The sequence below is a fragment of the Camellia sinensis genome, chromosome 8 (genome assembly GCF_055761805.1).
Source record: "Camellia sinensis isolate YWXY chromosome 8, ASM5576180v1, whole genome shotgun sequence".
NCBI lineage: Eukaryota > Viridiplantae > Streptophyta > Magnoliopsida > Ericales > Theaceae > Camellia > Camellia sinensis.
In genome coordinates this window covers 187,717,797-187,744,260 of record NC_138968.1, presented here as the reverse complement: position 1 = coordinate 187,744,260, position 26,464 = coordinate 187,717,797, and the positions used below count along the sequence as shown (strand labels likewise).

Genomic DNA, 26,464 nt, shown 5'->3' with positions numbered 1-26,464 from the left:
ATCATTAAATCAGTTAAAATTTATAAAATGGATGGTGTCATAGTTAACGGTTAAAAACAAACTAATCGGATTAGATAGTTATCGATATCTAATCAACGTGATTTTTTACAAGAATATAGTATTCGGCGAGTTCTACATATTGAACGGTTTTGATTAGCAGAACGGGATCCATGGTGGGCCCCCACGGGCCGAACAGTACCTCCAATTCAATGCCCGAAATGCAGGGAATCATCTCCCAAACAGCACTCTCCTAATGCTGTCTCTCAATTCAGCCTATTGTCCAGCCAAATTCATCTAATCTTTTCCTATACACTAATTTATACAATTTTTTTAATACATATTTTTTTATAAAAAGTCAAAAAGTTATTCTAAACAACCATTTTTTTTTCTCAACTTTTTTATTCAAAAAATAAAAAATGCACTTATTTAAGACACTTCAAACAACTCTTAAAATTTAATGAATGAGTAGGGAAACAATAAGAAATGAAAATTGTTAGCTAATTCAGTTGCCAATCTCCGCTGTGCATGCATAGATTCCTTTCTGTTCAATATTTTCTTCGGCCATTTTCTTTATTTCTTTGTTTTCGTCTCTCTTTTTGCATGTTAGGATGGATATAACTTGCCATAATTGACCAATTTAAAATTTGTTCCATTTGGGGCTAGTAGTTCATGTTTGTCTCACCAAATGCTCATTTCGAGCTATCATCACATCACATTATATAATTCAACTTGCATATTTCACGGCTGTCCCGTGAACGAAATGGCTTATGGACAGCCAACTAGGAGTGCCACGAAGCCACATTTATTCATATCTTAGGCTATATTTGGTTGTGATTTCAAATCCCAATTTTGCACCTTAATTCAAGTATGGTGTTTGGTTGTGATTCTCAAATGATGTTTTGAAAATTTTGGACAGAACACCTGTGTTGTTCTGTTTTTGACAGACGCATTTTTCCTTTTGTTTGGAAAAATCTTGCTTGGCGGGACGTCCGGTCGGTCGTTCGACTGGTTGACCGGCCGGCTGTCCGGAACAGTAATTTTTTTTTTTTTGCAATTGATTTATATAATTGAAAAAAATATTTTTTGAAAATTTTAAAATTTTTTGTGTTTTAAAATAATTTTGAGTTGTATGTTTAGTTATAAGTTGTAAATTTCTGTATCACATATCAAATGTCACATCAACAATTCGCCATTCAAATCAAAAAAAATTTCAAAACTCTTTACCAAACAAATTTTCTACACTCAAATCATAATTCCACTACACACAAACTCAAAATACAACTCATACTCTCAAATCACATTTACAAAATGAAAAATGCTTGGGAGCACTAATTAGTGCTCCCACTAATTAGGTGGTAGTGGATCCCGCCATTAATGATGTGATGTTTTAATTTTGGAGTTGTATTTTTTTTATTTATTTTTTATTTTTTTAATGTATTAGTGTTATTAGTGTGATATTTTTAGTGTGATGAATAATTGTTGTTACAAAATACAACCAAACGCACAGGCTTAAATATTTTACTTTTGTGTGCCTCAAGTGATTATTTTCTTCTCTCTTTTCTTTTTTCCTCCTGTCCTCTGCCCTGTCATGGTCATCGGAAACCAACAACTCCCACCGCCACCTATTGCAACCTCCCCCTCGTCATGGTCATGGTCATCGTCCTCAGCCTCATTCCTTCAACCTCACAATCCTTTCCAAACTCCTTGTCGTCCGTCCCATGTAAACCCCATGAAGCATATTGATGCTGCCCATCATGGAGGACTCCGATTAAAAGATTGACAACCCGTTTGGCTCATAGAAGTTGATGGTGATAACCAGAAAATCAGCGACAACGAGATAAGAATCAATGATGATTGCGCACTAAACATAAGTATCGTGATTAAATTCAGAATTATGTATTTGATTTTATTTCTGGATGAGATTAGATTCAAATTAAATTTTTTGCTTTGAAAGTCGCTTAACACAAGTCTCAGTTAACAATGCAAGATCCTGGGTTGAATTTCACTTCATTTTGTCAATCTTTGTTTTTACTTTGCTTTTCTTTTTCATTTTATGTTGGGTTTTTTGTGGATGTTGGTCGGTGGTGGTTTTGGGTATTTTATTTTTTTATTTTTTATTTTTTATGTGTATAAAAAATAGGCGGGTCTCCGTAAAATAGAACTTTCACGGCTGAACCGTGAAAAAGTTATTCCATATATAATTAAGCTAAATGGTTGAAACTCATTCACCATGTTTGGTTCTATTTACTATTTAGTGATTTGAAAATTCTATTTTGAAAAAGAATCTTTGTTTGATTTTTAAAAAAATATATTATTGTAATTTTAAGTTTTTCTTCAATTTAAGGAGAGATACAATTAAAAAAAAAAATTTGTCACATCAAAAAATATTTTCTTCTTAGTTATATATGTATGAAAACATAATTTGGTATGTACCCATTTATAGATACATATCCTATCATTAATTATGTGGCTTTATCATAAAATTTCTACTCATTTCAAATATAGAAAACATAAATTTTTCTTCCAAATTGACATTAAAAAATTTCTTTCGTAAAATTAAATTTTCATAAATGTCATGTACAAAATTTATTTACAAATTCGCATAAAAAAATCGTTTTTGGATATTTATTTACATATTTTTGGAAAACATAAATTTATTTACAAATTTGTGAAAAACATAATTTTTTACAAATTTTCGGAAAACGTAAATTTATTTACAAATTTTTGAAAAACGTAATTTTTAGAAAACGTGATTTTTTTATAAATTGGCATTAAAAAAATTTGTAAATTTATGTTTAAATTTATTTACAAAATCGTAAATCTGTTTACAAATTTATTTATAAAATTGTAAATTTATATTTAAATCTACTTACAAAATCGTAGATTTATGTTTAATTTTACGATTTACAAATTTTTCTGTATAACAATTATAAAAATTTAATTTTACGAAAGAAATTTTTTAATGCAAATTTGATATTTTTTTTTAAGTTTTCTATAGTTGAAATAAGTGGAAATTTTATGATAAAATCACATATTTAATAATAGGATATATACCCATAAATAGATACATACTAAATTATGTTTTTATACATACATATATATATATATATATATATATATAAGATGAGAGTACTTTTTCATGTGACCAATTTTTTTTTTCAAAATTTACTCTCAAATTGGAGAGAAACTTCAATTTGAAAAGTCTTTAACATATCATTTTCAAAATTGTCTCTCAAAATCCTTAACATATCACTTTGAAAAGTGAACTCATTTTCGAATAACCAAACAAATACTTTAAAATTTTCAAAAAACTGAGTTTAAAAAACGAAAATCAAACATAGTGATTAATTCTTAAAGTTTGGTTTGATGAAACTTGGTTTGCTAAGCTAGTAGTAAACAGTTTAAGACTGTTTTGACTTTTAACTCATTTTGGGTCACATCATCTTTCATATTTCTTACTCATTAAAAGATAAAAAAAATAAAAAAAATAACTTTTGACCAGCTTTTCAAAACACTCTGGTATATATATAGATATAAATCTTACCTTTCAATTGAAGTTTGATTGAGATTGATTTGGGAGGCAATTTTAAAATTATTTATATTTCAAATTAAATTATAAAAATAAAAAATAAAAAGAACTCTGATACTCAACTTTGTTTTGTTCCACTGATTTATAGTCCACCCATACATAGTGTCCATATTTGAGTTTATTAAAAAGCAAAATGAGTGACTTATCTTTATGAAAAATCAAAAAAAGAAAAAAAAGAAAAAAGAAAGAGGAGTGTGTGAAGGTAAAAGATAAAATTTTATGGATCGATAATTGGCTTATCTAAAATTTACGGGAAAAACTACTACATAATTTTTGTTTATGGATCTCCTTTAGAATGATTTGGTGGGTAGTTTGTTTTAAAGTGATTACTCCTGATTAATTAGTCTCATAATTCCGTATACAATTTTTATATATATTTTTTACTTGTATAGTATTAGTCAAAATTCAATGGTGATGCATCTTATTACACATCAAAGAATGCATTAAAAAAACGCATAAACACATATGTCACAAAACCAATTTATTTCCTTTTATAGGTTGTTTTTACATGGTAACGATATAATTAACCAAGAGTATACACAAACTCAGCTTATTCCTTAACTATATCAAACAACAAATATCAAATACAAATCGACCTTGAAGACCCAGATGAACCCACTGAAATCAAGGTGAAAAAAATCACGAGCAATCAAAAAACAAAAAAACAAGTAAGTTCAATCCAACTCTTACTTTAAATCACTGAGTTAGAAAGCCAAAAGAAGAGATGAACCCAGAATAGCTCCAATGGAACCAATAAAACTCATGACAATGGAAGATGCACCACTCTTTTTAGAAGGCGTCTGATCAGCGGCAGGAGCGGGAGATGGGTTTATCTCTACTGAACCACTCGGAGGAGGGGTCTGATAAGTAGAAGGAGCCGGAGATGGGGTCATCGGTACTGGTGCCGGGGGTGGAGAGGGAGGCTCCTGATGAGCGGGGGCTGGAGCGGGAGTTTTCATTGATGATCCTGAAGGTGGAGGAGAAGCAACGGTGGTTTGGTTGTTGGTTCGATCTGCCATGACAATCACATGCAACTTCTCTTTCTTTAGACAGTTGTCTTTGACTCCACTTATGAAGTAGAATGGCCCGGATTGGCTGAACTTGAACACTGTGTGGCCGTCACTGTGTTTTGCAATGGGGTTTGCTGTGTTGCAGTTTCTGTAGTCATCGCAGTTTACTTCAAACATTGAGTCTTTGTCTGCTGGGTAGACGAACACTACAATAAACAAAAAACAGTAGATGTTGTAAAACAATAGGATCCCATTGATCATGATCTTTCAATGCCTGCTGATATTGTAGTATGCAAATAGGGCTACTATTACTATGTATCATCAGATGAATTTCACTGTTTGTCTCACTTTTTATGTAGATACACACAACAAATGAAGTGTACATGTAAAATCTACCATATTTAAAAAATAAATGAAAAATCTGATAAAATTCATAGCACATATCATATTTCCTGCATGAAGCACTAGATCGTGAGAGTCTACGACGCATCACTAGATGAATTTCACTGTTTTTAACACTAGATCGTGGGAGCCTACTATGTATCACCAGATGAATTTTGTTGTTTATCTCACTTCTTACATGGATGTACACAACAAACGACACATCTCCATGTTTTATACCATATTTAGAAAATCAGTGAAAAATCAAATAAAATTCATCCAGTAACATGTATTATTTTCCCTGCACGAGAGAATACTTGTGAAATGGATATGATAAAATGTTCAACTTACGTAGAGCGTCTCCGACTTGAAATCTGTTTTTTTGTGCCCATTTATCATAGTTGAGAGCACTATAATCAGTAGGGAGTGTCCAACCATTTGAATCACCAACCTTGAACTGATATGCACCACCTTTCTGGATCAACAGCAAAAGACTAAAAAGCCCCAAAACATGAAATGCTTTGTAGTTATTATGATTCAATCTTGAAATGTTCTTGGCCATTGGAACAGAAGAAAATGGAGGGCCAAAAACCAGAAAGCTTGAAATGGGAATGAAGTTAATGAGTAGATAACAATGGGGTTGATGATTAAGGTTTTTGTAGGCCAATTTGCATAAACTTTTGTGGTTGTGAAGCCTTTGCTCCTTTTTGTGTTATATATATTCTTCTTCCTTTGGATTTCTTGGCCTCCAGTCCCAAGTATATGGGCTCATTCTACACAGAGCTCTTTTTAAACCTTCTTGATTACTTATTCTGGGTTGCTACATATACTTTGCTTGACTATTATGAAGAATATTCATATCTTGTGCTTTGGGTTAGATAATATTGTACATATAATTCTTATATAGAAGGTTGTGTGTTCATATGACAAATGCCACTCTAGCCGCATCTGCTTCAAAGTTCAGTCTGTTTGAAGAAACAATTTTCATGGTTAAGTTTCTGTTTCAAGTTAGTCTATATATATGCATAATTAATACAGAAAAGTATTTAGAATGTACATGTCAGCATAATGAGACCCCTCGGATGTATTCTCATTACTTTTTGGGCTAATATGTACAGTTTTTTTTCTTTTTTTTTCAAATATATTTGTCTGTGATTTAAGTATTTATGAACTGACTCTTTTGTTTTATACTTCTCATTCTTCTTGGTTGTACCCACAATGATGTGATATTACATGTGTCAAATTTTGATTTGTTATACATAGGGGCAGAATCAGAAATTTTGTCAAGGGAGGGCCAAGATGTGCATAAAAAAATTTGAGTTAACTTTGGTACATTATTAACTAAAGATCATTTTTTATATAAGGGTCACAAAATAAGTATTTAATGAGAAAATTAAATAAATCTAACAAGTTATTTTTTATTCTTTTATGAAATTTTGAATTATTAACTACATCACAGTATATAATTGATCAGACTATGCTTTTAAGTTATTTTGTTGATTGGCATAATTTAGTAAATAAAAAAATATATATATACCTCTTTAATTTTTTAAAATTCAAAGAAAATGATAAATGTAGAATATGTACCTCTTGTGTAAATAAAATCATCTCAATGAAATTGATATTATTAAATGACACAAAATTGGAAGATCATTTCATTATACATTATGAATATTGATAAAATAAATAGCTAGTAAAGTAATTTTAATAAAATTAGAAGCTATCCATTATACATTCTATAAATATTCTTAAAATATAGAGTTGATATTGAATTTTGAAAAACTTGGGACAAGGGCCATGGACACCTCCCGTCCTTATGTAGTCCACCACTGGTTATATACGTATAATAATATAAGTTTCACTCTCTTTCCATATCATTATGGATGGATTTGTGGAATAAATGTGTGAATTCGTGGAATTACTCATATTATCAAGAGTACATAGTTCTCTGTGCCTCAAGGTTGTGCCTTAAGGGAGTTCAATCAGGTACTCATTAATGATGCGAATGATTCATTTCGTAAAACTTGTCGAATAAATTATTTATGTAAAAAAATTAAATTGATTTTAAAAACTAAATATTAATTTTTTTTAAAAAAAAAACAACTATGATTTTTTCAGCTAACTCAACAAAATGCACTAGTTAAATTATTAAAAGAGATTTGTAAAAGAAAATAAAAATTCAATAAAATAGCTGCCTTTTTTATTCTCTTTTCCTTTTCCTCCTCAAATTCTCCTCAAATTTAAAAATCAAAGTCTTATGAGCAAAAAAAAATTGACAGATTACTAAATTTTGACAAAAACTTCTCTTTAATTCTCCCAGAAATATTATTTGTTTTTAGTTTTTTTTTTTTAAAAAAAAAATTGTTAAAAAATCCAATTAAAGAAGGATATAAGACATTAGGTCTCATAATTTTTCTTTAGTGAGAAGTTTATCTTTTGTGAAATATTAGTGTGAGAAGTAAATTTTATTATTTTAGAAGACATTTTTTTTTTTAATTTTATCCTTTATTTTTTCTGTTTATTGTGACTATTTGTTCAATTTTTTTACCTTATCTGTTCAATTTTTGTATCTTTTCAGTTCAAATTTCTCTTATCGATTCAAATACATGGCCAAATAAAATCTATCTGTTCTTATCTGTTGAAACTCTGTTTAACTTTTTTATCTGTTAAACTCAGATTTGAATGTTCAACAATTCTTCTGTTGAAACTATCTGTTTAATTTTTTTTATCTGTTAAACTCAGATTTGAAAGCCCATTCCTATCTGTTTGAAATTCACAATTTTTCCCCCTATCTGTTGAAATTCTCCAGCACCAACACACAAATATACTCTACAGATATACAAATTTGTGCAGAAATTAGAGCTTTTTCAACACCACTTTAGTTCACTTCGAATTCCATACCCTCTGCACTTGATGCTTCTCTTTAATCCAGAGATCAAACCCAACCCACCCAAGAACCCTTTAACCCTGGGTTTGCAATTACTCTCTCTCCATTAAACCATCTACATACATTCTTTTGTCCATATATATAAACAACTCAGATCTAGGACTTCCATGGCCAATTAACAAGCAATCATCAAGCGTTTTTTCAAATCCATTTCTTCCTCTCTCTCCTCTCCCTTTTCAGAGGGCTCAGAGGTTTCAAATTTTTGGCATCGATTAAAACCCTAGAGAAGAAAATGAAGAAAACAAAACTCTTTTGATACCGGGGAGATATCAACGGTTAGCGACGGAGGAGTGAAGATAGTGACGGCAGTGGCGACGGCGACGAAGAAGTGAAACGGTGGCGATCTCAGAGCACAGAGCTCTCTTTGGATCACTGCGTGACAGGCTGATGGATTTGGGAGTGACGCTTCACCATCCAAAGAGGCCTCGAAGGAGTGATCTCAGAGCACAGAGCTCTCTTTGGATCTCTTTTTGGATCTCTGAGAAAGAGAGCAGAGGAAAGAGAGAGAGAGAGAGGTCTGAATAGGGTTTTGGTTTGAAAAAATATATATTATATATACATTCCTGTGATAAAGTAGTTTTGGACAAAAGAAAATTCCGAGTTCAATTTGGAGAAGTTTAGTTAAAATCTTTCATTGGACCCTTTTTAGTAAAGAAAATAGCCGAATTTATTTTATTTCATCAATTTCTTAAAGAAAAAATATATTTTGAGTATTTGAGTAAGGACAAAATAAAAAATATTTTTTTTTCTTAGATAATATTGTTAGAGTAATATGTTAACGTGAGACATAGTAACTGCCAAATAGAATAATATTAACATGATACTGTTTATATGAACTTCGACAGTTATAATTTTTTTTATTTTTTATTTTTTTTAAGAATTTCATAGTCAACATAGATTTTATTTGATATATCTTGGTGAGAGAATTTTAAAAATACTAATTTTATTAAAAAATCGATATTTACATCAAAAGTAATATTATTTTAAAATTTAATATTTTGATAATAATAATATGTGTAGAACTTTTCAAGAAAAATTTTAGACATGCTATTTTAGCCTCAAATTGCCCCGCCTAACCCATTGATTAAAAAAGAAAAAAAGAAAAGCAACGGTTGTCAGCAGCACAGACAACCTACACTGTTACCAACATAGTGTAGGCTGAGGCTACCATTGTCATTCCACAGACAGTTAAATGACTATTTTGCCCCTGTAGATCAATTTTGGAAAAAGTATGGTGAGGGGCAAATTTGTCATTTCAACCTTAAACATCATTTCAAATACATTTTTCAATACAACAATCAATCCAAAAATTTAACCCAACTCTCCAAACACAAAAATTAAAATAACCAAAAGACTAAAAAACTTTAAAAAAAGTCACTTCTTAAACACCCACTTTAATGTATTAAAGTTTTATTACAAGAAAATTTTGACCAAATTCTCCTTGAATTTATGGACCGAATACAAAAATCTCCATTTTCCTCATTGGCCTAAGCCCGTAATATTGCTTCAAATAGCATTACTCCTCAACTTCGTATCTTTCCTTCAATGGGCCTAAGCCCATAGTATTGCTTTAGAAAACACTTTGGACTTTAGTCACATTACGCAAATTAAAGTTTTTAACTTAATAAGATAAAGTATCACATTCAAATTATAATTATTTTATTTTTTCTCTCATAAAATTTAAAAAACCTATTTCAAATGAAACTTTTTAACCTCAAACTAAAATAATTAAAAAGTTAACTTACATTCCAAACGAAGGCTTAGTCTAATTCGTATATTTCCCTTATTGTGCCTAAAGCCCATTATTGTGCCTCGGATCGTCAAATTCTCATGAGTCCAGTAGTGGCTTGTCGATCGGTGGGCTTCGTTTCAATGTAGCTTAATAGCCAAGCCAATTTATTAGCCTTTAAAAAAAAAAAGTTCTTTAATTTTTTTTTTTTTTTTGGGGTTCAAAATTCCCACTTCAATCACTTTAATAAGTATTAAGAAAAAAAAAAACTAAGAATGTCCTTAATAAACTAACCTTTTTTCTAATATTTTAATTCATTTATAAGCTTTAGTTTTAAGTACAATCTGGAAAGGAAAGGGAAATAACTATATACAATAATCCATAATGCACATGGATGTTGATGATGGAAAGAACATGTTTCAACTTCCAACCAAAAAGTTAAAGTGAGAAACCTTGAAAAGTCACCTGATTAATCACTACATTATTTTTTTTTGTGTGTGTGTGTGTGTGTGTGTGGGGCATGTGGCTTGCAAATGAAGATCATGAGCAACTCAAACCTCCATGAATATCACCATGGCAAAAGATTTTAACTAGGAATGGCAACGGGGCGGGGTTGGGCCGGGGATTGCACTTCCTGTTCCTGATCCCCGAAGCTACAAAACTCTCCGTTCCCGTCTTCGATCCCCGACGGGGAACCCATCAACCCCCCACCTCCGCCCCCACTGGGGATCGGGTTTCCCCGACACCGGAAAATCCCCATAGCTCCCTTCTCTCTCTGTTTAGCTTTCTCTCACTCTCAATAATAAATCATCAACCCAATTTTCATCATCAAACGGCAACATCATCAAACACAAAAAAAAAAAAAAAATTAATAATAATATGGAGACGGATTACAGATTACACACAGTGACACACACATACATGTATGTACATAAATGGCGGGATCTAATCTTCTCAGATCTAAGATGTAAGATCTGCGGTGGTGCGGAGGAGATAGGATCTACTCAGATCTGCCTAGATCTGTCGTGGTTGGAACCGAAGCGGAAGTATGAAGGTTCGGCGGTGGCGCGGAGGAAGAGGAGGAGGAGGTGACGGAGAAGGAAGAGGCAAGGGTGTACGTACTGCCGCGGAGGAGGAGATGACGCCGTCGCCACTGGGGAGAGGAGATCGCACTCGCCGTCACCACTGGGGAGAGGAGATGACGCCGTCGCCACTGGAGAGAGGAGATCGCACTCGGATCGCCACTGGGTAGAGGAGTGAGTGAGAGAGTAGAGAGAGTAGAGAGTAGAGAGAAGAGTGAATGCGAGAATGGACAGATCGGAGGACATAGGGATAGGGGAGGGGATGCATATGTGAATGAATAAAGGGGGTACGAGGGTAATTTCATTTCGGGGGAGAACCGGGGGCGGGGCGGGGGCGGGGCTGGGCCGGGTTCAGGGCTGTGATAGCTATCCCCATCCCCGCTCCGAAATTGATCAGGGTTTCAATTTTAAATACCATTCCCGGCCCGTCGGGAGTATTTTTCAGGAAAAAACCGCTCGTATCGGGGACGGGGGGTCGGGTCCCCGTCAAGCCGGGTTCAAATTTTAACAATATGTATTTTATAATTTTTTTTAAAAGATTGTAATAATACGTATTTTACGATATAAAGATTTTAGCTGACATGTTAACATTATGATTTATGGTAAATCCTTTATTTTAAGCATGGCAAATTACAATTAATAATTTATATGTAATTTGTCCATTTAAGGGGAAAAAAAAATAAAAAATAAAACATTCACTCTCAATTCCTACCCACACTCACTCTCCCTTACCCTAGACCTTTCTAGCTTCTACCATCACCGCCACCCTTTCCTTCGAAATCTTAGGCTTTGTTTGGGAACGGATTTTTTTAGTAACTTTTTGACTTATTGATTAAAATATGATATAAAAAAATTAGTATATTTGAGATAATTTTTTAACTTTTTACAAAAAAATATGTAAAAGGTAGAGAAAAAATAAAATTTTTAATTTTTTAGTATAAATTATTAACTTTTTAATTAAAAAAATCACATACTAAACGAGACCTTAGTTGTTGTTTTATACCTCTTCCTCTTCTCCCTTATGTGGCTATCTTCTTTTCTTATCAAACCTATTTGCCATGAAACCCTCCTTCTGGGACTCTAATCCACCACAAATGCCTATCTCTAAATCTTAAATAAATTCAATGGTTGATATCTAAATATTATTAATTTAGTAGTTGATAGAATGACAATAGTTCACTCAGGACTATTTTGAGAAGATGGTTATAATCAATTTTTTGGTGAAAAATTGTTCATAAACAGCTTATAAACAGTTTTTTTTGTGAGAGAGGAAGTAGGTTATAATCTGATAAGTGGATTATAACTCACTTCTCAAAATAGTCTAAATTGTGAGAAAGATAGAATAAATAGGATTTGAAGGTGGGTGGTATACACAATCTATTGAGGGACAATAGGCGAGATAGGAAAATTATGTACTATGGGATAGTAGGAGAAATAAAGGCTGAATGGTGGAAGCTAGGTTTGGGAGGCAACGATGGATGGAAAAGTAGTTGGTGGGGTGGTTGTGGGTAGCTGGTGGGTGTGTAGTAAAAAACGGTCTATTCTTAATAATAATTTAATTAAAAATAAAATTTGTAACTCACAGAAAAAAAAAAAGAAAAAAAGAAAAAAAAAATCAATGAAGCATGTTTACTAGAAAAAGAAATTGATGGGTGAAATCGAAACTCAACCCTGATGAGATGGTGAACAGGGTCCATCAAGCTGACAACTCCAATACAGTGTGGATGAGTCAATAATCTCTCTCTCTCTCCCTCTCATCTCTGGGTTTCATTGCAAGTGGCAGGAAGCTCCCGGGAATGAAGGCGAGTGGATACCAAATCTGTTGATTGCACGCATTTCACGCTCTGTCTCTCACTCTTCTTCCCAAACCCCCCAATACCAAATCTTAGTTTAAAGTTTTAACTACTACCCCCGATCAAAAATTCCAACTAAAACATATCATATATACATACATACAGATATATATTTGACTACAATAACGGTATCTAGAGAGAGAAAGACACAACACAACAAACAACGAACCACGTCAATGTCAATGTCAATTAAATTATTAACGTATTAAACGGTCGTCGTTTGGTGTCTTGAGTGATGGGTTCACCATACTTTGTCAAATTGACCCATTCCAATCTCAGACCCAGCAACAACAAAAACATATAAACAAATGCTAATACAAAAAAACTTGTGCGTTTCTTTTTTTGAATGCGTTGTCTGAATCGTTTTCTTCGAGGCAGCAGCACCTGATCTGGGTCCCTTTTGATTGTTTGTGTGAAATCTGATCTGGGTTTTTGATCTTTTGTTCTGGGGATTCAGCTCAAGGTGCGTACAGGGTTAGGGTTTGATTGGGCTAACTCAGGTGGGTATTGATTTCTTTAGGTGTTTTGTGGTTTTTCGAAAATGTGGAGGGATGCTGGAACTCCTGCTGATTCTTTCTATGAGGTTAGGCCCGAATGCACCGATGTTCCCAAAACCACATTCAAAATCAAGGTTTGTTAATTCTTCAAACCCTAATTGTTTTCTTTGACATACCCATGATTGTTAATTGCTGAATTTCAATCAATATTGTTGAGAATCTAGTCCACATTGTTGCTTTTTTTATATTTGGATTTAATAATTAAAGCACTAGATTGTTGGGACTTTTGCTTATATTACTTGACCATTCTGGATTGTGATATTGGTCTGTTCATTATCAATATATTGTTGATTATATGTAACATTGAAACAAAGAGGAAGTTGAAAATATTTAGAAGGATATGGGTTTGACTAACATCTTTGATTACATGAGAGGCTTCAGAAACAGAGCAAACACCATAAATGTGTCCATGTATCTAAATTATAATGCAGGAAAGTTTTTGAGATTAGGTCTGGAAATTAAATAGATCACTAATTTCAATTGACCTCAAAATTGCCTTAATGACTGAGCTGAGGAGTTCCTTTCTTCTTCTTCTTCTTGATAAGTGGGGGGTTCATACACATCTAAAGTTCATATATAAGAGCTAAAGGTGTTTTTTAAGTTTTTGATGAGGTCAATGAAAATTATGCTGGAAATTGAGGTTTAGAACTCTCTCTGAGCTGAATACATGGCAGCAAGAAAAGCACTGACCAGATACTTTTCCTCCATCACCTCTAGATCTAGGAACTAGAGAGGAAGTGGAGAACACACTTGAGCAGTGTATAAAAACAATTGTCTACTTCTTCTCTTTTTACTGTGCCCAGCAGACACAGATAAGAGGAAAGGACTATACATTCCCTTTTCTAGAAATTGTGAGTATTAACTTTCTAGAGGAGTGATTTTGTAAGATAAGATTGCATTAATTTATGAGAAAAGGTGAGGACTAGTTTTGAACTCTTTCTCTCTGAAGGAAATGGATTACATAATAACGAGTGGGCGAAGACAATTTTTGAACTAACAGAAAAAACAAATTTTGAACTTGCTGAAAAAAAAAAATATAGATTTTTGAACCCAGTGCATTGCTCATCACAACTTGCTGCATAAATACCAGCTGTGGACCTGTGGTAAGATGGCTACTGATTTATATGCATGTATTGTTTTTGTAACTTATGGAAAAAGTCCAAAAGGGTAGTGATCATTCTTCTCTTGCTTTTGACTATTAGTTGGTTTGCCTTATGCCTAATTGGAACTTGGAAACAAGTTATGTATTTTGGTATAGCTTGAGCAAAGCAAGCAATCTGATGACAAAAAAGGGTTGTTGGTGGTTGTTAGTAGTTTTTGTTTTTCTTTGATGGCTAGAATCCTGGCTGGTGGAAGAAATCATTGGTTGGTGATCTATTAAATTATCCTTTGCTCTAGGATTTATTTATTTATTTTTCTTATATAAGCTTCGACAATGATACTTGATATGACACAAAATCATAGTATATGATGTAAGAATCAAGAGTCACTTCTAGCGATTCATTTTGATTTGGGCTCTGCTTTTTGTCCCAATTCTATGTTGCAGTTTTTAATGCCTTCATTGATTTCTAATCTTTCCATCAGGCTGGCAAAACTCTTAGTGTGCGAAAATGGCAGGCTGCATTTTCTCCAGAAGGTTATCTCGATATAGGCAGGACACTTGGTCGAATCCAACGCGGGGTAAGTTTCATCTCCATGGTTCAGAACTGATGTAAGTGTATATTTTGCACATAAGCATATGAAAAGCAATATGCTTCTCAGGGTTATACCCTTATTGGAAGTAATTAATGTTACTACTTCTTAGTCTACTTGATCTGTGGTATGTCTTTATTTTTTTGTCAGACAGTCATGTTGAGTTTTAATGTGGCACTGTATTTTTACTCGGAAGGGAAGAGTGGGCATAAGACAATAACCTAAAAGCTAACATTGATGACCAGTAAATTTGAGTATATTCTACTTAAAATCCATCTTAATCAATTAGCCTGAACTGCATGTCACTCATATTTTGGTTTTAGATTACATGGTTCTGTCAATTTTTGCATTCCAATCTCAGATTTCCATCGTCTTTACACAGCAGCTGCCAGCACCACTGCCATCATTATTATGTATACAATCAATGTAGTGCCTAACTGGGCTTGGTAACAGTGATAATTTGAACCTTCCCTTGCCATTCCATTCTTTAAAATCCAAAATCTGCATTAAAGGCATGAAAATGAACTATTTAGATATGTAATGCAATCTGCTCTTCAGTGTTTCTTCTTTTGATACATCCTTCACTTCTCATAAATGTCTTTTTTCAGAAATAATATCATTGATTTTGAGGGTTAAAACTTATCATCATGTATTGGTGATGAAATTAGGGGATCCATCCATTAATTAGAGGAGAAGTTTGGGAGTTTCTACTTGGCTGTTATGATCCTAAGAGTACATTTGATGAACGAGAGCAAACACGGAACCGTCGAAGGTAGTTGGCTTTCCCTGCTTCACTTTCATGTATATTAACGCCTGCTGTTGGACATCATGGGAACATTTGTCATTGACTCTAGGTCTTTCTAGACCATTTAGTCTTTCCAAAAGAATGTTGGAGCATTCAAATTGGTGATATAGTTATGATGTTAATGTCCTTTTGATCCTAGTTTTGTAGATCTAGTAGGCAAGATCAAATTGCTGGTTCCAACCCTTTACATGTGGTCCAATATATTTGAAAGGCTTCAATTATTGTTGCATGATTAAGATGGGTATTTATGTACCCTAGTTAATTTGATCTTGCCCTTATAGCACTTTGAAATATTTGTATTTTCTTCATCACAATACAACTACAAATGCCTCTGCATAAATAAATGGGTGCAAGGCTATAAAAATGAAGGATAAGAATTTTTTATCAGTAGAATGTTGAAATCAGATCAAGTGCAACGAAAGGATAGTGTGTATCCCCCCACAAACTCAACCTGAATCTTCTTCACGAGTTACAAGGGGTTAAACGTGCCATCTAAAAAGTTGTAAGAATTTATATATTATTGATTGATATATTGATATTGTTCTATATTACAAATGGTGAGTGGCTCATTATATAGGAGAGGGTGAGTGTAGTAGGTGAGGAGTAGGTGAGGAGTAGGTGGTGGTAGGTGATGGTAAATTGGTGGTAGGTGATGGTAAATTCTAACAGCCCCCCGCAAACTCAAGAAGGATAGAAACTAACCAACTTGAGTTTGAAGAGAGGAACAAAACAAGAAAATACATAAAAATAAAAAAGGATAGGAGACACTGTATGGTCGTGTCAGACCATTGGTGAAGACACTGAATGGTGGTGTCATAACGTTGTAGAGGACACTGTATGGGGGTGTCATAACGTTGTAGAGGACACTGTATGGGGGTGTCATAACGTTGTAGAGGACACTGTATGGTGGTGTCATAACGGTGTAGAAGACAGTTTATGGGGTCATGTCGGACCGTTGTAGAAGACAGTTTACGGGGTCATGTCGGACCGTTGTAGCAGACAATGTTGTGACAGTTGTTGTGACAGTTTACAGAGTCTTGCTGGACCCTTGTAGAAACTAACCGGAATCAATGTCGGGACAGTTTACAGAGTCTTGTCGGACCCTTGAAGGAGCTAACCGGAATCAATGTCGGGACAGTTTACAGAGTCTTGTCGGACCCTTGAAGGAGCTAATCGGAATCAATGTCGGGACAGTTTACAGAGTCTTGTCGGACCCATAAAGGAGCTAACCGGAATCAATGTCGGGACAGTTTACAGAGTCTTGTCGGACCCTTAAAAAGTCGCACCCTCAAAAGGTGTGCCCAATCTTTCAAAAGGCGTGCCATCAAAAGGCGTGCCCAATCCATAAAAAGGCGTGCCATCAAAAGGCGTGCCCAATCCATAAAAAGACGTGCCATCAAAAGGCGCGCCAGACACGCGGCGATGCACGTGATCGACAGTGCGCGTGTCGGCCTCTTCGTCATGTGCTATATAAATGAAGGCGGAGGCTGAGAGAACATGTGGAAATCAAACAAGTCTGAAACCTCTGAAAAACTCTTCGTGGGCTGAGAGAGATACACTGGTAACACTCTGTAAACACTCTGTAACCAACCCATCTCTGAAACACTCAGCAACCATAACATGGCCTCTTCTTCCCGTCCAGCTACCCAGAACATGGCCTCCTCTTCCCGTGGTCTGCTTACGCTCTTTCCAGAACTGAACGAGTCCACAAGAGAAATAACTGGTGCGGTGGCCAGTGAACCCCAACTAAACACTTCTGGGTTTGCTCCTTTGAACTTTCCGATGCGGTCGGTGGAGCAAAAAATGGCGGTGCAAACTGATATTGAGGCCAATCAGTATACTCTGAAGTCATGTGTGGAAACCATGACTGCGGTTACAAATTTGTCGAACCGGCTGCAGAGTAGGGCAAATGAGGTGCAGCAGTTAAACTCCCAGCTGGCTCTGCTCCAACGCATGTATAAGGATGCGCGAGCAGAGATAAGTGTGCTAAAGGCGGAAAATAAGGAGCTGAAGCGGAAGGCCACCGTGATGTTCCGATTTGGAGGTCCGCCATATGCTGCAGTAGAGGAGTATGGTGGAGTGGGAAACACGGAGGCAACACCGTCAAGGACCGCGCAGGACGGAGGCAAGAAGAAAAGACCGGCGGAATAGGCGAAGAAGGGAGGTCGTCGGTTGGTGGCCGGCTGCAGAAAAGAAAACAAAGCTTCTTTTTTTTTTTTTTTTTTTTTTGTGTGTGTGTTGTTGTTGTAGAAATGTGATCGGGGTTAATTCCCTGTCATGAATAAAACGATGTGTGGTTTGTTTTTTTTTTTTTTTTTTTTTTTTTTTTTTTATGTGATGAAAAAATAAAATAAAATAAAATAAAATAAAATAAAGAAAAGTGGAGCAACGTGGGTGGGTGCAAAAGGTGAAGAGTGACTCAGTTGCTTCAGAAAAGAAAGAGATATGGGTTTGTGCAAAAGTGATCATAATGGAGCTTTGAGTAAAATATTATAAGAAACAGATATATATATATATATATATATATATTAAAATAAAATAAAAAAAGGGCTCTGGATTATGGCTCCAACACATGGTGTGCTGTGTGGGTTATGATGGCAAAATATTATAATGTGTGGGTTATGATGGCAAAATATTATAATAAACATATATGTGCGTTGGGTGCGTTGGGTGTGCCTGAGTGAGAGAGCAACCTAGGAATGTCTAGAGAGAGAAGAATCACACACTACACACGGGACATCTCTCTCTCTATCTCGAAAAAAAAAAAACAAGAGACCCAACACACATATAGAACAGAGAAAGACAGAACTGGGATGGGGGAACCAGAGAAAAATGTGTGGGTTGTAAGAACACCGTCTATCCAACTGAAAGGGTTACGGTGAATGGAACTGCGTACCACAAGAGTTGTTTCAAATGCACCCATGGCGGATGTGTAATCAGCCCATCCAACTACATAGCACATGAGGGCCGTCTTTACTGCAAGCACCACCACATCCAACTGATAAAGGAGAAGGGTAACTTAAGCCAGCTCGAAGGCGACCATGAGAAGGAACCTGTAAACGAGAAACTCAAAGCCAGAGAAGTCGCTGCAGAGTCATGATCTGCCAAAGAAATTTGAAACCAGCGGAGCGGACACCACAGGAGGTGTGGCCGGAGATTGAAAGAACAGGAAAGTATCCAGTGTTGCGGGTGTAGAGTCAGGAAAGGAAGTACGACGAGATGAAAGTGGCGGATCTTTATTCTGAAAACTTCGATGATTCATGTTTGGGTTGAGACTCTGGAGTCACGGGACATGGCATGACTTCCATGAGACAACAGATATGTATAGAGAGACAGCGGGTGGAAGGGGTATGTATAGAGGTCCGGCGGGCGGCCAAAGCGAGACTGCCGCCCGCCGGTGAAGCAGAATGACTAAGTTGTTAACTTTGCTCTGATACCATGTAAGAATTTATATATTATTGATTGATATATTGATATTGTTCTATATTACAAATGGTGAGTGGCTCATTATATAGGAGAGGGTGAGTGTAGTAGGTGAGGAGTAGGTGAGGAGTAGGTGGTGGTAGGTGATGGTAAATTGGTGGTAGGTGATGGTAAATTCTAACAAAAGTTATCATAATATCTCCGTTATTTAGGCAGGAAATCAGTTCTTTTATTCATTGTTCTGGTATACCACTTGATCTATGCTTCAAAGCAACATCTAAAGGCTTCCAAATAAAATATGAATAGGTCTAAGAGCCACCAAGCAGGCTTGGACCCAAGTCACATTGGATCATGCAAATAGAAATCCCCTATAGAAAAGACTTCCTGAAGGCCTTTAGAGAAACTAGGATCTCAGCTTTTATGGTGGATCCAATTGCGGCCAGCTATGAGAAGTTGGAATTATATTTTTTAGCAGCGTTCCCTATATGATAATTATTGTATGAGTTATGATGATATTTTGAATGGCATCGGGAAGGACATTTCCCAGCGTTGGTTTCCATTAATCGAGGGTACTGGCAATAGAGACACAAAGCAAACCTTTGGTAGCATCATTTGACTTTTTGCGATAAAAAAGTTTATTGAACAGAATTGGAACTGCCGGATTCCACCATGCTGGTTAATATGAACATCTGAGTAATGAAACCATAAATTATTGTACTTCCCCTACACCTGGCTGGTCTGTCCATTGTGAATTTTTGTGCATTCAATTAAGAATGTGTATACTTTACTTTGTCTCATCTTGCAGTTATCCTTCATTTAGTTGCCTCTTTTCTTCCTATTTTGGTCAACTACTTCTAATTTTTGTTGGTTTGGGACAGGCAGGGACATTTTGGCCAAACACTTTTGAGTTTTTACTTTTTCATATTTTAGCAGTTGCAGTTTCTCAAACTTATAATTTATAGTTATAGAACTACCTTATTTTGTTTCCTTTTCCTAATGCTGTTTGAAAATACATCGCAAAAGTCATTAAATGTAAACCAACTCATAAGATTGTAAAAAGGTGGATTCAATTTAAAAAATTATTTAAAACAGTACTTTGCGTTAGATTGTTATGTTACTGAGTGAAATGATTCATGTACACTAGTCCTTTGTGTTTCCCTAAAGTAGTTTCTTCCTTTAAATTGTTGAAACACCTTATTCCCTTTTATGGACCTTAGCTCAGATTGTAACTGCTTCTTGTTCTTGCACCTTCAGGGCACAATATGCTGTTTTGAAAGAAGAGTGCCGCCAAAATTTTCACCTTGTTGGAAGTGGTAGGTTTGTCACTGCACCCATAATTACTGAAGATGGTGATCCTATTCTAGATCCTATAGTGCTTCAGCAAACACAACAAGCAGATAATGGAATGGCTTCACTTTCTCAAGAAAATGGTAATGCCAACAACTTCAAGCCTGCAACTGGCTATTCATCACATACTAATGTCTTAAATCATTCAAATACAGGTACTTCTTACAGTTCAGGGATGGTGAAAGAGGTGGACAAGAAAATAATCCAGTGGAAACTTACACTACATCAAATAGGTTGCTGAAACACGTTAAATTGAATGCACATTTTCCTTCTATTTATTTTTTATTCTTTTAGATTATTTCCTATTGTTGAGTCCATTTTCTGTAGCCTCATCTATTCTCATGTTCTGTAGCCTTAAACCATGCATACTTGTTTTTCATGAATGAGGTACTGAATATTGACATTACATGATTTATCTTCACATCATGTATGTGATCTCAAGCTCCATTTGTGTACGCGGAAATGCCCTTTGAGTTAGACAAGAGTTGTGGGTTTCAACATCCCTTCAACCTGGCTTCTTCTTTATTTACGTTTACTAGCACATTGCATTGAAAATTGTAGTATTAACTTGAAAATCTTTTGCGCCAATTTGAAACAGCACTCTTATAGTTCAATAGTTTTTGTAGTTGAAAATTTTCAAATTGTTATAATTTGTCATGCTTGGATTAATATTTATGCTAGGTCTGGATGTAGTTCGCACTGACAGGACACTGGTTTTCTTTGAGAAGCAAGAAAATTTGTCAAAGCTTTGGGATATTCTGGCTGTCTATGCCTGGTTTGATTCAGATGTTGGCTACTGTCAAGGTGGGTAATCAAATTTTTTCTACTTATTCCCTACTTCAATAAATTACAGAAAATGATTGATTATGATAAAAATTTCTTCATGAGAAAAGTTTCTATACTTGACTTCCATGGGCTTCATCGCTAATTTTATAATTAGCGACTAAGGTACGACAGAAAGACTGGAATTTTCTCGGTGTAGATCATATGAATTGTTGTGCTTTCACAGGTTTTATATATGGAAGTTTATTTTCTATATTGTTAGTAAATTTTTTTGTTAGGCCTAGGTCGACAGAGCCTTAACACAAATTTCACCAAACAACACCATGATCAAGCAATTGTGTTGAGGTTCTATGCCTTGAAAGTTTCAAGGACTTCCTTGGAGTAAAAACAATGGCAAAACAAACAAGAAAAAGAGAAAGAGAAAGAGAAAGAGAGAAGAAGAGGATGAAGTAAAATGATTGAATAAAACAGACAATCAAATTACAAGTGAAGTACATTAAAACTACTCCTATCTAAGTTTGAACTACTCCTACGTAGATTAGATCTACTCCTAGGATAGATAAGAAATGGAAATCAAGTCATTGTATTTGGTTTGTTGGAGATCATTACAAGAGAGCCATCAATGGCAATTTATAGAAAAACAAGAAGGAAAAACTTCCACTAACCACCACCTAACTACAATTAACTTCCTAATCTTCCATCTTCTTTCTTACAATGCCATTTGTCCTTCATCCCTTAAATCTTCAAAACTTGTCTTAAGTTCTTCTAACCTCCAAGGGATCAACAAAATGCCAAGTGTCCTGCACTAATAATACAAATAATAATAATAGATGTGGTCATATAATCTCTCATGGCCTAAATTGACATAAAAATTATTTATGGTGCAAACGTATATCTATTATTGCTTAGTTATTAATTCATCAACTTGATACTAAGGGTTGGTTTGGGATGTTCTAAAAAAGTGCACTTTTTGACTTATTGGCGTATATGGGTTGGGTTTGGATTGGGTTTGATGTGATGTGTTAGAGTGGTGATATGATTTAAATAAGATGATGTGACTTAAATATGATAGTGACTTTTTGACTTTTTGTATTATTTAGTTTATGCCAAACCAACCCTAACTCTTTATCTTGTCTCAACGTGGTTTTCTAGAGTAACAATTTTTGAAGAGGTTGATAACCCATAATCAACAAGAGGAGAGGTCATTAACCCATCACTGATTTACCCTCAGAATACATACACTGATTTACCCTCAGAATACATACATCAGAGTTGTTTTTTTTTTTTTTTTTTTTTTGGGGGGGGGGGGGGGGGAATCGATTTGTTTTTCCCTATTTTTGCAGGATAGCATGCACATAACTGTACAATATGCTTTCATTTCTTCTTAATCTGTCAGACTTTTCTCTTTATGTTCCAAACACCTCAATGGTTGTGCTTTTGAGGAAACTTTCTATGTTGTAACTTCTCCACATCATCAAAGTAATATGCTAGATTTATGTCTATACTTTGCATCAAGTTGTTGGTTCTGAAATTGGGCTTTATGCATATGTTGGTCAGGAATGAGTGACCTTTGCTCCCCCATGATTATTCTTCTTGAAGATGAAGCAGATGCTTTTTGGTGCTTTGAACGTTTGATGCGCAGAATGGTATAATTTATTGTAGTTGATTTATATTTCAGCATCTGGACTTAATTTAAGCAAATATGCTTCAACAACAATATTTTTTAGATCTTATGGATCACAAAGATAGAAATATCCAATGTAAATTATCAGTAGTACTTAAGGGTTTTCCTATTTTAGATTCGTACATATCAATTACATTCATAAATTGTATCTCTCTATGTTTTCAATAGTAGCTATTGCAATTTATGCTTTACTTTTTATTTTTATTTTTTATGCTTTACATTTTTCTTGTTTAATTAATATCCAATTGCTCATGATGTGTTTGAAATTTGAAATTTGAAATTTTAAAGCGAGGAAACTTCAGATGCACTGAAACCTCTGTTGGGGTGGAAACACAGCTTAGTAATTTGGCTTCAATTACCCAAGTTATTGATCCAAAACTTCATCAGCATTTAGGTACTTTCTTTAAGTTAACAAGAACATTCATTAGTATAGTTTGTTTTCTATGTTTTATTTTAACAAAAATAGCAGCTATTGTTTTATTTTAACAAAAATAGGCATTCCTGCTAGTTACAATTATTAAGGGGGGAAATGTTTGAGACCCTAAAAAAGTAACCACAATTCTACCCACAATGATGTGGCAAGATATCTGTTAACTTTTGATTTGTTACACATTTAATGATGGTGGACCCAACTCCCATGCCGCATCATTGTAGGTAAATTTGTGGGTATAAATGTGTGGGTCTCTAGCATTACTCTTTATTCTATTCAGAATAATGCATAAAATCACCCCCCCCCCCCCCCCCTCTTTTTTTTTTTGGCTTGAACATACCTGATGAAGTTGTTAGCTGTATTAACAATGAAGTATGTTTTCTGGTCTTGGACCACAGAGACCCTAGGTGGAGGTGACTATTTATTTGCTTTCCGAATGCTTATGGTTTTGTTTCGTCGAGAATTCTCTTTTGGTGATTCACTGTACCTATGGGAGGTATGATTCAATCTCTCTTAAACCTATTGATATTTGGAATGAAATTATTGAAAATGGAACCATATTCAAGTGTTTTTTGAGTTACTACCAAGTATTCCTGGAAATGAAATCATATATGTACATATATATATATATATATATTTTTCTCTCTTCAGCTTTTTCCCCTTTTTTATGTTTTCACTTACGCATTCGATTCTAGTAATGCATTAACGATATCTGTATATATCTATAGTATTTTATATATATATATATATATATATTTTTGGTGTGCTGTTGATAAAGTAATCTGCTGTTTTTAAAATTGACTTTTGTCATGTTTTGAACTGTTAAACAGATGATGTGGGCTCTGGAATATGATCCTGACTTGTTCACTGTGTATGAGGACCCTGATGCAGCTACTGAACATTCTGAGGGATCTAAAGGAAAAACCAAGTCAATACGCCAGTGTGGGAAGTATGAAAGAGAAAACATGAAAAGTAAAGCAAAAAATGCAGAAGCTCCACTACCCATTTCGGTTTTTCTTGTTGCTAGTGTCTTGAAAGATAGAAGCTCAAAGTTACTGACTGAGGCCCGAGGCCTAGATGATGTTGTTAAGGTTGGTTTGATGACTTCTTAAAATTTTAGTGCTATACAAGTCCCCCAAAATGGAAGCTACTGTCCATGAGGGTAATAGTATAGTGTCTTTAATTCTGGGAAGTGTTAATGATCTTCTCCTTCTCCCCTAAATTTCATGGAAACACTTGTTGGAGTTCCTTAATGCAGTTGACTCAAGTTTCCCTCTTTATAATTATCCTTTCTAAAGCCCTAAGAAAAGATGGGTTAAACCTATCTGATCGGTACCTGGATGCTCACAATGCATTCATTTGTTCATTTAACTAGTAGGTCAAGCAGCAAGACTTGCTATTTATTCTTTTAACTCTAGAATTTTTCATGTCACTCATCTCTCTCTCTCTCTCTCTCTCTCTCTCAGATTTTGAATGACATAACTGGAAATCTGGATGCTAAAAAAGCATGCAGTGGGGCAATGAAACTTCACAAGAAGTATCTAAAAAAGGTAGAATTTATTTATTGCGTTGGTTTGGTGGATTCTTACAAATGCTGCATCATTCAATACTCTGCATGTGAAATTGAAAAGCAAACACATGTTGATAATCTGTAGTGGCACATTTAACAACTTTTGATTGTAAATTTCATTCACTTTTGAAATATTCTTTTTCTCTATTTTCCTGTTTACGTGAGAAATTGTCTTTATCGCCATTGACACTATTGCTACAGGCCAAGAAGACGTAACATTGAACCTAAAGCTTGGCGTTCGAATGAAGAAAATGAATTTTTGGCATAGTCAAGAAATAACTTGATATTTTTCACACTGAATTGATTTGGAAAGAGAAGATACTATACTTTTATACAGATATTGGATTAGAGTTCACAGATTAGTTTTCTATCCGACCAGCAAAAACATGCTCTGGTGGAAGCATTTGTTGTATGTAAAATCAACCCTCATTACCTGTGTATCCAAAATATTCCTTTGAAGGAATTGTATGAAACATTTTGTATAATCACCTGTTGTTTTGTATTTGCGATAAAAAAACAAGAAAAATATTTGTTTGTTCAAGGTTTACCACTTACAATAAAGACATTATAGTTCTTGGAAGTTACTGTGTTACAATTTTTCATTCTGTCTAAAAATAAGGCCAAGCTTATTTTTGCATGAGCAAGCAATTCAATGGAACAGGTTGGATTGGGAAAAAAAATTGAATTTATTTAATTGACCTGAACATATAATTATACAACTATTGACAGAGCGAAATGACCAAAAAATAAAAATAAAAAATCATATCATTGATATTACATGAATGGAATATAAGCCTTAGTTTAGTTTGATAACTGTTCAATTTTAACCCTCCCCTAAAAACACAACTATCCCCTTATATGAGAGAGGACAGATCAAGAATGGATCAGAAGTATGAAGCATAGTAATTCACATCATAGGAAGTAAGTTGAATTTTCATCAAGGGAATTGCAGTGTGTTTGTTACATACAGAGTAGGGTTTAGAGTTCATCCATTTATTGCACCAGGGAGGCTATAATTTGACATAAGAAAGATGCGTGACATTTGTCTGGAAAAAAATGCGGTCTATTCTCTAAAACATTCTTGCCATCTATTTTTATTATCATTACTTTTTAAATACAAATGTGATTCTATTATGTATATAACAATATTTTATTAATTTAATTTTTTACATGAATAATCTGATTAATAAACTTAACAAAATAAACGATTCAAATTAGTATGATAGAATCATAGAGTCCAACAACACTACTTTAGTTGAATACCAACTAGATAGAATCCATTCCATGCTATGGTAACTATATTGACCATATTTTGTTTACTACATCACATGATAAATAAATGTAACTATCATAACATTATTGAAACAAATAAATTAGAATTTGATTTTTTTTCCTTTTCTTTTTTTTTTCTTCTTCCTTTTCACTACAAATTTAAGATTCAAACTCATGATCAGTCTATTTCGTAGAATGAGTAGTGAAGGGTTAAAATATAAATGGAGTTGATCCAAGTCTTGGACCGGTCCAAACCATTAAGCCTGAACCTGAATGGCCATCTGGGCTAGACACCCATGTGGGCCAACCC

General features: G+C 34.5%; 2 protein-coding genes across 6 annotated transcripts; one reads left to right on the top strand and one right to left on the bottom strand.

The window, feature by feature from the left end:
* Positions 1 to 4,055: 4,055 nt before the first annotated feature.
* Positions 4,056 to 5,757, bottom strand: LOC114274998 (early nodulin-like protein 9). Its single transcript, XM_028216975.2, has 2 exons — positions 5,332 to 5,757; positions 4,056 to 4,805 (listed from the first exon to the last, which is right to left on the bottom strand). The coding sequence occupies exons 1-2, from the start codon at positions 5,540 to 5,542 to the stop codon at positions 4,294 to 4,296; spliced, it is 723 nt and encodes a 240-aa protein (XP_028072776.2). The 5' UTR covers positions 5,543 to 5,757; the 3' UTR covers positions 4,056 to 4,293.
* Positions 5,758 to 12,312: 6,555 nt separating this feature from the next.
* On the top strand, positions 12,313 to 25,462 carry LOC114275088 (rab GTPase-activating protein 22). Of its 5 annotated transcripts, none has more exons than XM_028217103.2 (13): positions 12,313 to 12,540; positions 13,112 to 13,222; positions 14,733 to 14,828; positions 15,509 to 15,612; positions 20,323 to 20,498; positions 20,571 to 20,648; positions 21,109 to 21,219; positions 22,756 to 22,844; positions 23,171 to 23,276; positions 23,711 to 23,808; positions 24,143 to 24,403; positions 24,779 to 24,862; positions 25,084 to 25,462. In XM_028217103.2, exons 1-13 carry the CDS (start codon positions 12,535 to 12,537, stop codon positions 25,096 to 25,098), a joined length of 1,335 nt encoding a protein of 444 aa, XP_028072904.2. In that variant the 5' UTR covers positions 12,313 to 12,534; the 3' UTR covers positions 25,099 to 25,462. The 5 variants fall into 5 exon arrangements, with proteins under 5 accessions (XP_028072904.2, XP_028072897.2, XP_028072911.2 ...); XM_028217096.2 differs by having other exon boundaries at positions 21,097 to 21,219; XM_082884822.1 differs by having other exon boundaries at positions 12,479 to 12,919; positions 21,097 to 21,219.
* Positions 25,463 to 26,464: the final 1,002 nt, after the last annotated feature.

What these genes read in the sequence shown, in the direction of transcription:
- LOC114275088 (XM_028217096.2), top strand. An exon ending in ACTTACACTACATCAAATAG is followed by an intron (nt 20,649 to 21,096) that starts GTTGCTGAAACA and finishes TATTTATGCTAG; the next exon opens with GTCTGGATGTAGTTCGCACT. An exon ending in AAAACTTCATCAGCATTTAG is followed by an intron (nt 23,277 to 23,710) that starts GTACTTTCTTTA and finishes CTTGGACCACAG; the next exon opens with AGACCCTAGGTGGAGGTGAC.
- LOC114274998 (XM_028216975.2), bottom strand. Translation starts at nt 5,542, where the DNA reads ATGGCCAAGAACATTTCAAGATTGAATCATAATAACTACAAAGCATTT. An exon ending in TCAAGTCGGAGACGCTCTAC is followed by an intron (nt 4,806 to 5,331) that starts GTAAGTTGAACA and finishes TGTTTATTGTAG; the next exon opens with TGTTCGTCTACCCAGCAGAC.